Raw genomic sequence first — 15,200 nt, forward strand, 5'->3', positions numbered from 1 at the left:
TAAACATAATAATCTTAAAGTCCTTGTCTGCTAACTCCGATATCTGGATCACCTGAGTTTCTGCTTTCACTGGTTTGTTTTCTCCTGGTTTTTGGTCATATGGTCCTGTCCCTTTATATACTTAGTAATTTTTTTTACTGAATGCTGATCGATAAGAGGTTCCACATGATGAGAGGATGCCTCCTTGCTCTGCTGGGCAGATAGAGCAGAAGGTAAATTACATTAATTCAATAAGGAACTGAGAGAGGCAGAGGCTGCATGTGGGTTTGGGAAGATGTAATCTATTTCTGATTTGCCTCTAATGAAAGACCTGACTCCACAGCTCTCAACTGAGAGTATGATTGGGCTTTGTCACTTCAGCCTCAAGTGATGGCTTGGCTTTTCAGATCTGTTCTGCTTAGCTCCCATCATACACAGCTTTAGAATTTGGCAAATATTGATGTTTTGAGAGAGAGAGACCAACTGTGTGTTTAAGACCCTTCAAGTTTCCAATTCTGTGCTTCCAGCCCCATGAAACAAGGGTTCTATACACCTGGATTCTCAGTTTCTAGTGGAGACTCACTGGTGTCCCCAAGTGAAGAGCAGCTGCAGGTAAGTGTCAATTTACCACTCATTTCAGGCCTTTCCACTCTCATCACTGGTGTTCTTAAGCCACTCCACCCCTGCCCACACCCCCAGGCCCCAGGGTAGGTCTCTGTCTCCTAAGCACCTCAAAACTCGAGAATTTCTTTTCTACTTTCCAGTGGCTTCCAGCTAGCTTAGGTCTTTAATATTGGGTACAGAACTGAGTAGATAAACTGACTACAGGTTTTAGGCCCACTCAGGTCTCCAATTTTGTAGCTCCCCTGAGCAACGATCAAAAACCCTGCTGCTTGGATGGACATGGATGGTATTATGCTTAGTGAAATAAATCAGATAGAGAAAGATAAATACTGTATGGTATCACTTACATGTGGAATCTAAAAAATACAACAAACTAGTGAATATAACAAAAAAGAAACAGATTCACAGATATAGAGAACAAACTAGTGGTTACCAGTGGGGAGAGGGAAGGAGGGAAGGGCAAGATAGGGGTGAAGGATTAAGAAGTACAAACTACTATGTATAAAATAAATAAGCTACAAGGATATATTGTACAGCACAGGGAATATAGCCAATATTTTATAACTTTAAATGGTATATGAACAATAAAAATTTTGAATCACTGTGTTGTATACCTGCAACTAATATAATATTGTAAATCAACTATACCTCAATAAAAAAATAATTGGAAGAAGAACCACTGCTGCTCTCTCTGTCCCCAAGCAACTGTTCAGGCTTATAACTTTCAAACAATGCTTCAAAGCTTAAGCAAAAGTATGACTATGTTCCACAGTCCTTTTACTATGCACAGTATGCTAATGCATATGTTCAATAAATTATTTTTACCTTTAATAGGCTTTTCATGATTAGGTATTCCAAAAGATGCATTTTGGTGTTGAGTTTAACATGTAATGAATAAAGCTGAAGGATCTAATTTTGTCATCAAGACAAAAATAACCAATAAAACACAGCGCTAACTGAAAGAGATAATAAACATAAATCTTGAATACTATAGAATTCAAGAAGATAAAGAAAAGCTGAATCGTAGTTAAACAAACAAACAAAAAAATCCCATTTTTAATATCAGTGTTTGGCTATAGGGCCCTCTTGCTTAAAATCATCTTCAATTCCTAGAAGATGCCAAGTATCAAAAATGTTCTCTTTTGATACATGAAAAGAAAACCAAAGGTGTACCATGATCAACAATGAAGAGAGGCACAAATATACCCAAAGTAATCAAGAAATGACAAACTGGCTTTCACTGACATAACTGGAGGGTCATCAGCTGGAAAAATAACATGATGAAAGCACCCCAACAGGAAACTAAACTAGTGATGCAAACGAGTCAGAGGTTTGCTGCATCACTTTCTCATTCAGTAGAGGCTTTTGGTCTCCTCTTTCATCTTCTCCAGTCGTACAGAGCCCTAAGGAACAGGGTCTACATTCCAGGATCATACAAAGATGCTACCAGTAGATTTAATAAAGGGTGGGGGCAGGGGGGTGCCCATAGAAACAAACTGATATAAATACAAATAATTTCCCACTTCCTTCTTCCTCTACTTCTCCTCACTTTACTTTCATGGTTACCAACTGCAGTATTATTATATTTGTGTTTTACCATAAGCTGCTACAAATTTTTTTGAATGTATAATGTATATAAGTACGAGTACTTGTCCTGACCATACATCAGTACCCTCCACTGCACCATGACAAAGCATCATATCCTCACGCAAAAGCACAATTCACATTATGAATACAAACCCCAAGTAGGGGAGACACGGTGCAAACAAGAAGCCTGCTCTGGGGCAAAGGCTATCAGTCCCAGTTTAACCATAATTTGGAACATCTGGCTATTTGAAAGGAAACGCAATGTCTGACTTGATTTGAAAATGCCTGCAAAAAGCATTATTTCATGCAGTTATACATAATTCAACCTAAAACACTGCTCCTAATTATGGAAACTACGAACATACGGACTTAGAATATTGTTGAAACCATATGTAACCATCTCAAGTGTTTAGACAGTGTCCAGTAAGTCTACAGAACATTTACTATAACAAATCTTAAATCTTCCTCTAAATTATGAAATGATCTTTACCTAAAACACCCTATGCTATACTTTTACAGCTGCAGTAACTGCAGATTATTTTTATGTAATAACCTAAGAAACAGCCTGTAAAAGCTACAAAAATGCCAAAGCTCTTAAAAATAAGAAATGTGTAATACTCTAGGTCTTATGGCTCATTTGCTATAAAAATAGATCAAGAAAAAGTACATGCAATGTTACCTAAACTTTAGTAGATAAGACCATCACATACACAAAAAAGAACTTAACTTTCCTTATGTACCAATTTGGTAATAGATGCACTTCAATTTATCTAGACATTAATACGAAAGGTATCAGCTATAGCCAAGTAAATGAGAACTAAACTATATTCTTGAGAGGGGACTATGTGAATCCTATTAATAGTAAGAAAAAGACCAATCTAAACAGGCCAAAGTTCAAGAGACGATTTAGATAGAAAACTGTAAATCAGAGCAGCCAGAATCCCACAACGTAACATGAAACTGTGATTCAGAGTATTTTTTAAAAATAATCCATCTCTATCTCTTTTGGAGAAGGGACAAATGAGAATTCAGCCAAATTATTTAGCTGGCTATATTCAACCTAGCTTATTGAACTCTAACCAATAAGAAGTTTGAAAACACAGGTGATTTCAACATCCCTGATATACTCTCATTTCCACTGGTTCATTATTCACACAAGTCAACAGGAGCTGGCTGCATGAAGGACAGAGAGTTGTAATATTTTAAACAGAGAACTATGGGAGGAAAAAAAAAAACCTGAAGTGATTTGTTTTCTTGAGCATTAAGCTCATACATTTCTTTCAGGGTGTAAATTTTAGTTTTAGTATCAGTGGAAAAGCCTCATGAAGCTCACAATTTTATAACAATTCTTTGCAAAGAGCCAACAAATTTGGCCCCAGATTTTGAGGAAATGACACTATCAACACTATATTCATACCTTGCAAACTGTATCCACATCCCAAGGTATTATAGTCCTCAGATCAATGACCTCACAAGACACTCCAAGCTTCTCTTGAGCCATGGAAGCCACCTCTCGGATCACATGAACCTGAAATAAAAAGGGAAATATGCAGAGGATGACTAAAGAAAAAAAGTTAGTTGAATTCTGACATCTTTAATAGAGATAGTGTTTAAAGTTAGACGAATTGATTTGCAAGGAGAATTTCTTTTAGACATGTTGAACCCCATATTCCAACCAAATAATCAAATATAGATGTCTAGAAAACAGCTGGAAAGAGGTTCTTTGAGAAAAGGAGAGCAGTCATTGCCAGAGATACTGATTCCAAAGATATCAACACACAGAAGGTTAATAAAGTCACAGGAGTAGGTTGAGTTTCTAGAAAAAGTATACAGAAGGAGAAGTAAAGGGTAAAAATCATGGGACCCTGTACATGACCAACATTTAAGAGGAAAGTAGAGGAAGAGGAGCTGAAGAAGAAGAGGAGGAGGGAGAGAAGGAGGAGGAAGAGAGAGAAGGAGAAGAAGGAGTGGGAGGGAGGGGTAGGGGGAGAAGAAGAAGAGGAAGGAGAAGAAGAAGAAGAAGGAGAAGAAGAAGAAGAAGGAGGAGAAGGAGAAGAAGGAGAAGAAGAAGGAGGAGAAAGAAGGAGGGGGGAGAGGAGGAGGAGGAGGAGGGGGAGGGGGAGGAGGAGGGGAGGGGAGGGGGAGGGGAGGGAGAGGGGGGAGGAGGAGGGGGAGGAGGAGGAGGAGGAGAACAGTTAAAAGAAACAGAAAGAAAATCGGAAGACAATATATCCAGAAGCTAAAGAAAGGTTTCATAGAAGATAGTAGCCAGCCGGTGTCACATACCATAACAATATGAGGTAAGGGTTGGATTTAGCAATTAGAAGATTAGCAATGTTAGCAGAAATAGTTTTAACTACTGGGAACAGAACTCATAAGGTAAATGAGTTAAAAAAAAAAAAAAGAACATAAGGAAGTGAAGGAATTAAATACAGGTAGTAGAAAATAGTTGTTTAAGTTTAGTGATAAAAGAAAGGAGGGAGATACACTGTTATTTAAGGGGAAAGTAGGATAGAGCAAAGGTATTTTTTAAATAGAGAAGAAAGACACACTTTTTTATTTTATTTTTTTTAACATCTTTATTGGAGTATAATTGCTTTACAATGTTGTGTTAGTTTCTGCTGTATAACAAAGTGAATCATCTATATGTATACATACCTCCCCATACCTCCTCCCTCTTGCCTCTCCCTCCCACCCTGCCTATCCCACCCCTCTAGGTGGTCACAAAGCACCGAGCTGATCTACCTGCGTGAAGCAGCTGCTTCCCACTAGCTATCTATTTTACCTTTGGTAGGACACACTTTTTTTTAATAAGAGGGACATGAAAAGGAGAAACTGAAGACGCAGGAGAGAGGGACCAGCTAATGAATCACAGTCCTGGAGAAGAAATGGAATACATTCTGAAACAGATTTGGAGAAGTAGCTGTGAAAACCAGACACTTCTTGGAAGACAAAAGGACAAGAGGCAAGGATTGGCAGCAGAAGTGGTAAGTGTGAAGGAAAAGCGAGCTGGGGGAATTAGTGTTGAATACACTCTAACTTCCCTATTAAAAAGAAAGACAAGGACACATGCTGAGCCTTTTTTTTCTTTTTCTTTTTTAAAAAATTTTTATTGGAATGTAGTTGATTTGAGAGTGGGCTTTTTAAAAGGGACTCAAGGAGAGCAGAAAAGTTTTGCAAAAACCACTGTGGGCACCATCATCGGATGTGACTCTCCAGGCAGTATGATTATCTCACTGGAGGTGAGAAACCGCAAAGACTACAGCTCTCCAAGCCAAAAATCAAATGGAGAAGAGTGTAGGAGGTTGTAGGATTGCAAATGATTTTCATTATCTTCTTTATATTATGTGGTATTAAATTTTCTAAAATAAGCAAGTATTTCTTTTACACAGAAAAAAGAAAAACTGACCATTTCTTTAAAAGGAGAGATAGAAGTCTACAGCTAGAGAAAGAGTCCTGAGCTTAAAAGTTTGGAAGCAGAGTGATATGATAATAAGCTCTGGGGAAAACTGAAATAGATCATCAGTTCAATTGAAAAGAGAAAGGTATGGAATAATGAGGCTGGACCACTGGCAGGTCCATGTAGCCAGCAAAGTAATCACGAGAGATGGCAGCAGAGGGGATGAAAAACATCATTAATCATTGGGGAAATGCAAATCAAAACCACAGTGAGATATTACCTCACACCTGTCAGCATGGCTATCACCAAAAAGAACACAAATAACAAATGTTGGCAAGGATGTGAAGAAAAGGAACCCTCCTACACTGTTGGTGGGAGTGTAAATAGGTGAAGCCACTGTGGAAAACAGTATGGAGGTTTTGTAAAAGACTAAAAATAGAGCTACCATGTGACCCAGCAATTCCACTACTGGGTATATGTCCAAAAACAGAAACAAAAACACTAACTGGAAAAGATACACGTGCCCCCAACGTTCATAGCAGCATTATTTACAAGTGCCAAGGTATGGAAGCAAACTTAGTGTCCATCAACCGATGAATGGATAAAGAATACGTGGTATATATATATACAATGGACTACCACTCAGCCATAAAAAAGAATGAAATTTTGCCATTTGCAGCAAAATGGATAGACTTGGAGGGCATTATGCAAAGTGAAGTAAGTCAGAAAGAAAAAGACAAATACGGTAGGATATCACTTATATGTGGAATCTAAAAAATACAACAAACCAGTGAATAAAACAACAGAGAAGGAGACTCACAGATACAGAGAACAAACTAGTGGTTACCAGTGGGGAAAGGGAAGGGGAGAGGGGCAATAAAAGGATGGGGGATAAGAAAAGGAGGGGTTATAATGGGATTATATGAAATCATGTGTGTGAAACTTTTGAAAACTGTAAAAGCACTACAGAATGTAAAGAATCTTTCTTTCAGTAAAATAATAATAATGGCAAAAAAAAATAAGAAGATAGTATGTCAAAAGCAGCAACAAGTAGTGCGAATACGTAGTGCATGCTTCAAAAGAACATGTCTTTAATACGTTTTTGTAAACTCTCAACATATTTTTAATGGCTTCACCATATGCATGTAAATTTTAATACGACTGAAAAGGCATCTCACCTTCAGTCAGAAATCAGTACCAGATACAGATGTAGCATCAAACAAGACTTAAATTCGAGATATAAGGAAGACATTTTCAATGCTTCATAGAATCAGAATTTAAAATGAGGGCTTCCAAACACAAGAGGGACGTTACCAGTTGCTATAACGGTTACTGACCTGAGTGCCCCAGGCAACTAGAGTGACATCACTCCCTTCTTGGATGACTTCGGCCTGGGACAGGGGGATGTTGTATGGTTCTATGGGAACCTGTTCCACTGAATACAAAACAAGGAAAAAAATGCAAGGTTAATTATTTTTTCACATGTGACATTTGTGCATAAAAGAATACAAGAACCTCATTGTGGCAAAGCTTTATTGTGTTTATTCTTCCCCCAAATTCCGTAAGTTATTTTTAACAGAAATACCATTTATTATATGACATTACTACACAGATGAAAAACTACCATCAAATCAGCTATCCTGGAACAGAAAAAGGACTTCAGGGAAAAACTAAGAAAATCTTAATAATCTTGGGCATTAGACAATAATAATGTAACAACACTGGTTTATTAATTGTAACAAGTGTACCATACTAACATAAGACGTTAATAAAAGGGGTTCTTATAGTACGATAGTATATACTATCGAAAAAAATTTGGGTATAATGGACCTGTGCAGTTCAAACATAGACATATGTAAATCTTGTTTTCTTTCCACAAATATAATCACGCTGCACACATTATTTAGAACCCTTCTATAATCTCCTTTTTCCACTTAGCAATATATCTTGGTCATGTTTTCATATCAAAAGTATAGTTTTTTAAATCATATTTGTAAGTAAAAACTATCACGTTTAATGGTGCTGTTATCAGTGATATGGTAGAAAATTTTATTCCTTGTATTTTTGTGTATTTCCAATCCAATGACCTTTCTATAACCAGTGCCAGAGAGAGATGAATAAGCTTTATGTCATGTATATGTTTAAATAAAATAAAATTAATTAAGTAACAAAATGGTAAAACCTATAAAACTACTTTTGTGGGTAAACCTCAACACAGATGACAATTAAGCCAAGAAACCTGACACATAGCTGTTAGAAAACATATAAGGGACTTCCCTAGTGGTCCAGAGGAAACAAGAACAACAACAAAAACAAAAATGTACAGTCTAACCTCAAGAAAACATATAAGCATTAAAAGCATTTTTTTTAAGTTTTTTTGTGTAGCACACAAACTATGTTGAGTCAGATACTTCCAACTATCTAAACCAGGAGTGGGCAAGTCAACTTTTGTAAACGATGTTTTATTGGCACACAACCTCGTCCATTCATTTACATGTTATCTGTGGCTGTTCTTGCCCTTCAACAGCAGAGCTGAGTAGTTGTAAGAGACAGTATAGCCTATAAGCCTAAAATATTTACTATCTGTCCCTTTACAGAAAATGTTTCCCAACCTCAATTCTAAACAGTGCATTCAGAGGTTAATTATAGCCCGTTCACTGATGGCTGAAATCCAGTATTAGATGGATGAATGGATGGACCAATGGATATATGGATGGATGGACAAAGGAACTGACAAATAGGAAGACAGACATGTTCAACTGGAATAACACATTTTACTTAGCAGTTCTCAGCTGCTAAACCAAAGCGGTGGTCAAGAACAATGCTGATAACCTCTGGCAAGCGTGCTCCTTGCCATCATCAAGTCTTCTTTCTCCAAGCAGCAAGATCTGCACACTGAAAGACAAGGCTTGAAGCCAGGACACACTCCGCCTTGCTTGTGAGTCAGCGGCCACCATTCAAGAGCCTTGTCTTTCCTGCCTTGTGTTATAAATCAGCTGCCAGCTGGTAATTAGCAAATCCCTGGAACACACCGCTCTAAGGGCTGGCGCACCAACAGAAATGGGTTGGCATCTTGGCCCACCTCCTTTGAAAAACTGCCAGTGAGTGACTAACTGTTTCATTGTATTCAGTAAATTACCCAGAATAATAAGACCTCATCACTTTAATAATTAATTAAGGGACAACATGGCAAACAAAGCTTAGTCCTCCACCAAAAAAAAAAAAAAAAAAGCATGCCAAGAACGAGATTCAAGAAGAGTCTTATATTTAAACGAACCCAAAAAATCACTCCTTAGCTTTGCATAAATTTAATCCTGAGAGGAGGAAAATAAAAGTGCAATTTTATGGATTAAAGACCTAAATGTAAGACTGGAAACCATAAAACTTCCAGAAGAGAACACAGGCCAAACACTTTTTGACATAAATCAGAATATTTTCTTGGATCTGTCTCCTCAGGCAAAAGAAACAAAAGCAAAAATAAACAGATGAGACCTAATTAAATTAAAAGCTTTTGCACAGCAGAGGAAACCACTGACAAAATGAAAAGAAAATTTACTAAATGGAAGAAAATATTTGCAAATAATATGACCAATAAGGGGTTAATATCCAAAATATATAAACAGCTCATACAACTCAATAACAACAAAAAAAACCAACTGATTAAAAAATGGGCAGAAGACCTGAATAGACATTTTTCCAAAGAAGATATACAGATGGGCAACAGGCACATGAAAAGATGCCCAACATTGCTAATCATCAGGGAAATGCAAGTCAGAACCACAATGAGATATCACCACATACCTGTCAGAATGGCTATCGTCAAAAAGAACACAAATAACAAATACTGGCAAAGATGTGGAGAGAAGGGAACCCTTCTACACTGTTGGTGGGAATGTAAACTGGTGCAGCCACTATGGAAAACAGTATGGAGGTTTTGCAAAAGACTAAAAATAGAACTACCATATGACCCAGCAATTCCACTCCTGGGTCTATATCCAAAAAAAACCAAACAAACAAAAACACTAATTTGAAAAGACAGAAAGGATACATGCACCCCAATGTTCATAGCAGCATTATTTATAATTGCCAAGATATGGACGCAACCTAAGAGTCCATCAACAGATGAATGGATAAAAAATACTATGGTATATATATACAACGGAATACTACTCGGCCATAAAAAATAATGAAATTTTGCCATTTGTAGCAACATGGATAGACTTGGAGGGCATTGTGCTAAGTGAAATAAGTCAGACAGAGAAAGGCAAATACTGTAGGATATCACTTATATATGGAATCTAAAAAATACAATAAACTAGTGGATAAAACAAAAAAGAAGCAGACTCACCGACAGAGGACAAACTAGTGGTTATCAGTGGGGAGAGGGGCAATACAGGGGAAGGGGAAAAAGGGTTATTATGGGATTATATGAAATCGTGTGTGTGAAACTTTTGAAATGTGTAAAGCACTATAGAATTTAAAATAACTTTCATTCAGTTAAAAAGTATTTTAAATAAAAGTCTATAAATAACAAGTGCTGGTGAGGATGTGGAGAAAAGGGAACCCTTGTACACTGTTGGTGGGAATGTAAATTGGTGCAGCCACTATGGAAAACAGTACAGAGGTTCCTCAAAAAACTAAAAACAGAACTACCATATAATCCAGCAATTCCATTCCTGGGTATATATTCAAAGAAAATGAAAAGACTAATTTGAAAAGATACATGCACCCCAATGTTCAGAGCAGCATTTTAATATATGCATTTATTTAAACTTGGCAAACAGGTCACCTAGGGAGCAAGCTATAATTCCCAGGTACATTTTTGTTTTGTTAACTTAAAAGATATTTATTCCAAGAGCAGGTTATTATCAAATAGTCATTCCTACATCATGTATAATGTTTTATGAAAGAGAGCAGGTAAGAGGAGTTACAGCATGAAACTTCAGGAGCTGAAGGGCCTCTGTGCAGTCATAGTACGGATTCCTGTTTTCACAGCAGTGGGGCTCACTGAGCCACTCCATTTTACCACATGCTGATTACATTCTAATCTTAGCACTAATGAGCATCCCATAGAGAAACCCTTCAGCATCAGAGACGTTGAAAAAAATGTGTGGGTTTAAAGAGAGAGAGCTTTCCAAGGCCAAAATAAAAAAGATGTAACTTTTTGCTCGAAAATCAGACAAGATAGATTTTTAAATATATATTGTAAGTTCCACAGATATGCTTCCTTTGTAATTGCAAATGCACTTATATTCATATTACATATACACCGACAGACTCATGGCATGAATTAGCTCATGCCTGGCCCCTTTTATTTCCCATTCTCTTCCTTTTTTTCCTTCCAATTCTCTTCTAATTTGTTGTATTGCTTACAAGTCATCTTAAACACATTTTGAAAATATGGCAGAGTGTATAAATTAGATATATGTATAATGTGTACTATGTATAATATATACTTATTCATTTAATAGTCATTGTGTACCCAGTATATGCAGACATCATGCAAGAGGCTAGACTATGAAATGAAAAAGGCAGTTCCTGCCCTTAAGAAGCACACACTCAACTGGGAGTTAAAAAGATGGAAAGAGATGATCAGCAAACAAATAAAAACATGATGTAGCAGTGAGGACAACCTGCTCTAGGAAAGACAGAGGGAGGCAACAACCTGACTGTAAGATCGAGGTGTCTTCATCACCAACAAGGGAACAACTGGTAGGGGTCTTAGGGATGAAGAAGTACTTAACACAAGAGAAAATAAAGGAGGTCTTTCATGTAGAAAGAAGAGGTGTGTACAAAGAAATGGGGGTGTGAAATTTGTGTGTGTGTGTGTGTGTGTACACATCTATAAACGTGTAAACACAGATTTACATGATGTTTCAGGTCAAGGTGAATACTGAAACCTTTGAATTATATTCCCAAGCCCCTTGAAAGAACTTTCCAATGCCTTCTGATTTAATATACCAGTAACTGGTGTAGAAAGAATCAGCTAGAGAATAACAACTCACTCTTGATGATGTAAGTTTCCCTGTGAGGCACAGTATTACCGTTACAGAGATAATAGGGTCATTTCTCTGCCCTGGCACTAATCCAAAGTACTGCTCGTTTCCTCATAGATGTCAAGCTCAGTAGGGCTTTATCATGTTTCATTATACATGATGCTGTGATAAAGCATAAATGTTCTTTTTAAAAAGAAAGTGTATTTCTAAATTACTCTACTTCACGCTGCTTGATTACTAACAGCAGATTCAAAGTCTCCACACCTGAGGAAGCCTCCCTCATTGGCCAGAATTTACAGTCTAATGGGGCAGGGTGGGCAAACTCACCCACCGAAGAGCCCGGTCCCAGCCCCGTCTCTGCATCTCATTTGCTCATCTCTGACAAAGCATCATGTTACTTCTGTGCCCCAGGCTCCCACTTGTAAACTGTGGAAAGCAGCCTGTGTCTACCTGCCAAATCACAGGAATAGAAGGAGGCCACATTAAGTTCACTGCTATAGATGTTCCTTCAGTCCTTAGGAAGAAAACAGGTTTACAGTTTAAAATAATTCAATGGTACAGTCATTAAGACTATAAAGTTTTCACTTCAGGAACATTCTTATTCCTATTACCGTTTGCTGTATTTAACCATAAATTAATCTCTATGTTACAATGGTTATTTTACTGAATACTCCTTTCAACTTTGAAGGTATTAATTATGGTCATACTTTTTGGTAATTTTCACTTCTACGGTAACAATTACTTTTAACACTGATGTCAGAGATAAGAATATATGAACAAGAAAACTTAATGCAGTTTCTTCTAGCAATCACTTTAAAATTACTCGCCAAGGAGAGCTTCAAGATGGCGGAAGAGTAAGACGCGGAGATCAACTTAATCCCCACAGATATATCAGAAATACATCTACATGTGGAACAACTCCTACAGAACACCTACTGAACGCTGGCAGAAGACCACAGACTTCCCAAAAGGCAAGAAACTCCCCACGTACCTGGGTAGGGCAAAAGAAAAATGAAAAAACACAGACAAAAGAATAGGGATGGGACCTGCACCAGTGGGAGGGAGCTGTGAAGGAGGAAAGGTGTCCACACACTAGGAGCCCCTTCGCGGGCGGAGACTGTGGGTGGCGGAGGGGGGAAGCTTTGGAGCCACGGAGGAGAGCGCAGCCACAGGGGTGCGGAGGGCAAAGCGGAGAGATTCCCGCACGGAGGATCAGTGCTGAGTAGCACTCACCAGCCCAGGAGGCTTGTCTGCTCACCCGCCGGGGCGGGCGGGGCTGGGAGCTGAGGCTCGGGCTTCGGTCGGATCGCAGGGAGAGGACTGGGGTTGGCGGCGTGAACACAGCCTGAAGAGACTAGTGCGCCACAGCTAGCCGGGAGGGAGTCCGGGAAAAAGACTGGACCTGGCAAAGAGGCAAGAGATTTCTTCTTGCCTCGTTGTTTCCTGGTGTGCGAGGAGAGGGGATTCAGAGCGCCACCTAAACGAACTCCAGAGACGGGCGCGAGCCGCGGTGATCAGCGCGGACCCCAGAGACGGGCAGGAGACGCTAAGGCTGCTGCTGCTGCCACCAAGAAGCCTGTGTGCGAGCACAGGTCACTCTCCACACTGCCCCTCCCAGGAGCCTGTGCAGCCCGCCACTGCCAGGCTCCCGTGATCCGGGGACAACTTCCCCGGGAGAACGCACGGCGCACCTCAGGCTGGTGCAACGTCACGCCGCCTCTGCCGCCGCAGGCGCACCCCGCCTCCTCCGTACCCCTCCCTCCCCCCGGCCTGAGCAAGCCACAGCCCCCGAAGCAGCTGCTCCTTTAACCCCGTCCTGTCTGAGCCAAGAACAGATGCCCTCAGGCGACCTACACGCAGAGGCAGGTCCAAATCCAAAGCTGAACCCCGGGAGCTGTGCGAACAAAGAAGAGATAGGAAAATCTCTCCCAGCAGCCTCAGAAGCAGCGGATTAAATCTCCACAAACAACTTGATGTGCCTGCATCTGTGGAATACCTGAATAGACAACGAATCATCCCAAATTGAGGAGGTGGACTTTGGGAGCAACGATATATATATATATTTTCCCTTTTTCTCTTCTTGTGAGTGTGTATGTGTATGCTTCTGTGTGTGATTTTGTCTGTATAGCTTTGCTTTTACCATTTGTCCTAGGGTTCTGTCTGTCCGTGGTTTTTTTTTTATTACTTCAAAAAATTTTTTCTTAATAATTATTTTTTATTTTAATAACTTTATTTTATTTTATTTTATCTTCTTCTTTCTTTTTTTCTCCCTTTTATTCTGAGCCGTGTGGAAGACAGGCTCTTGGTGCTCCAGCCAGGCACCAGGGCTGTGCCTCTGAGGTGGGATAGCCAAGTTCAGGACATTGGTCCACAAGAGACCTCCCAGCTCCATGTAATATCAAACAGCAAAAATCTCCCAGAGATCTCCATCTCAACGCCAAGACCCACCTCCACTCAAAAACCAGCAAAGACAGTGCAGGACACCCTATGCCAAACAGCTACCAAGACAGGAACAAAACCCCATCCATTAGCACAGAGTCTGCCTAAAATCATAATAAGGCCCCAGACACCCCAAAACACACCACCAGATGTGGACCTGCCCAACAGAAAGACAAGATCCAGCCTCATCCACCAGAACACAGGCACTAGTCCCGTCCACCAGGAAGCCTACACAACCCACTGAACCAACCTTAGCCACTGGGGACAGACACCAAAAACAACGGGAACTACGAACCTGCAGCCTGCAAAAAGGAGACCCAAACACAGTAAGTTAAACAAAATGAGAAGACAGAGAAACACACAGCAGATGAAGGAGCAAGGCAAAAACCCACCAGACCTAACAAATGAAGAGGAAATAGGCAGTCTACCTGAAGAAGAATTCAGAATAATGATAGTAGAGATGATCCAAAATCTTGGAAACAGAAAGGAGAAAACACAAGAAACGTTTAACAAGAACCTAGGAGAACTAAATAGCAAACAAACAATCATGAACAACACAATAAATGAAATTAAAAATTCTCTAGAAGGGATCAATAGCAGAATAACTGACGGAGAAGAACGGATAACTGACCTGGAAGATAAAATAGTGGAAATAACTACTGCAGAGCAGAATAAAGAAAAAAGAATGAAAACAATTGAGGACAGTCTCAGAGACCTCTCGGACAATATTAAATGCACCAACATTCGAATTATAGGGGTCCCAGAAGAAGAACAGAAAAAGAAAGGGACTGAGAAAATATTTGAAGAGATTATAATTGAAAACTTCCCTAATATGGGAAAGGAAATAGTTAATCAAGTCCAGGAAGCACAGAGAGTCCCATACAGGATAAATCCAAGGAGAAACATGCCAAGACACATATTAATCAAACTATCAAAAATTAAATACAAAGAACAAATATTAAAAGCAGCAAGGGAAAACCAACAAATAACACATAAGGGAATCCCCAAAAGTTTAACAGCTGATCTTTCAGCAGAAACTCTGCAAGCCAGAAGGGAGTGGGAGGAAATATTTAAAGTGATGAAGGAGAAAAACCTACAACCAAGCTTAATCTACCCAGCAAGGATCTCATTCAGATTTGACGGAGAAATTAAAATCTTTACAGACAAGCAAAAGC

The 15,200-nt window shown here is 39.2% G+C and overlaps 1 protein-coding gene across 1 annotated transcript in view; it reads right to left on the reverse strand.

Moving 5' to 3' along the window:
* Positions 1 to 15,200, reverse strand: part of BCKDHB (branched chain keto acid dehydrogenase E1 subunit beta) — a 235,886-nt gene that overhangs the window by 140,914 nt on the left and 79,772 nt on the right. Inside the window, exons 7-8 of the mRNA XM_059941750.1 lie at positions 6,928 to 7,025; positions 3,608 to 3,718 (exon numbers count right to left, since the gene is read on the reverse strand). Coding sequence (XP_059797733.1) covers positions 3,608 to 3,718; positions 6,928 to 7,025 — 209 coding nt within the window. The remainder of the gene's footprint in view (positions 1 to 3,607; positions 3,719 to 6,927; positions 7,026 to 15,200) is intronic.

The sequence above is a fragment of the Balaenoptera ricei genome, chromosome 12, assembly GCF_028023285.1.
Source record: "Balaenoptera ricei isolate mBalRic1 chromosome 12, mBalRic1.hap2, whole genome shotgun sequence".
NCBI classification, from domain to species: Eukaryota; Metazoa; Chordata; class Mammalia; order Artiodactyla; family Balaenopteridae; genus Balaenoptera; species Balaenoptera ricei.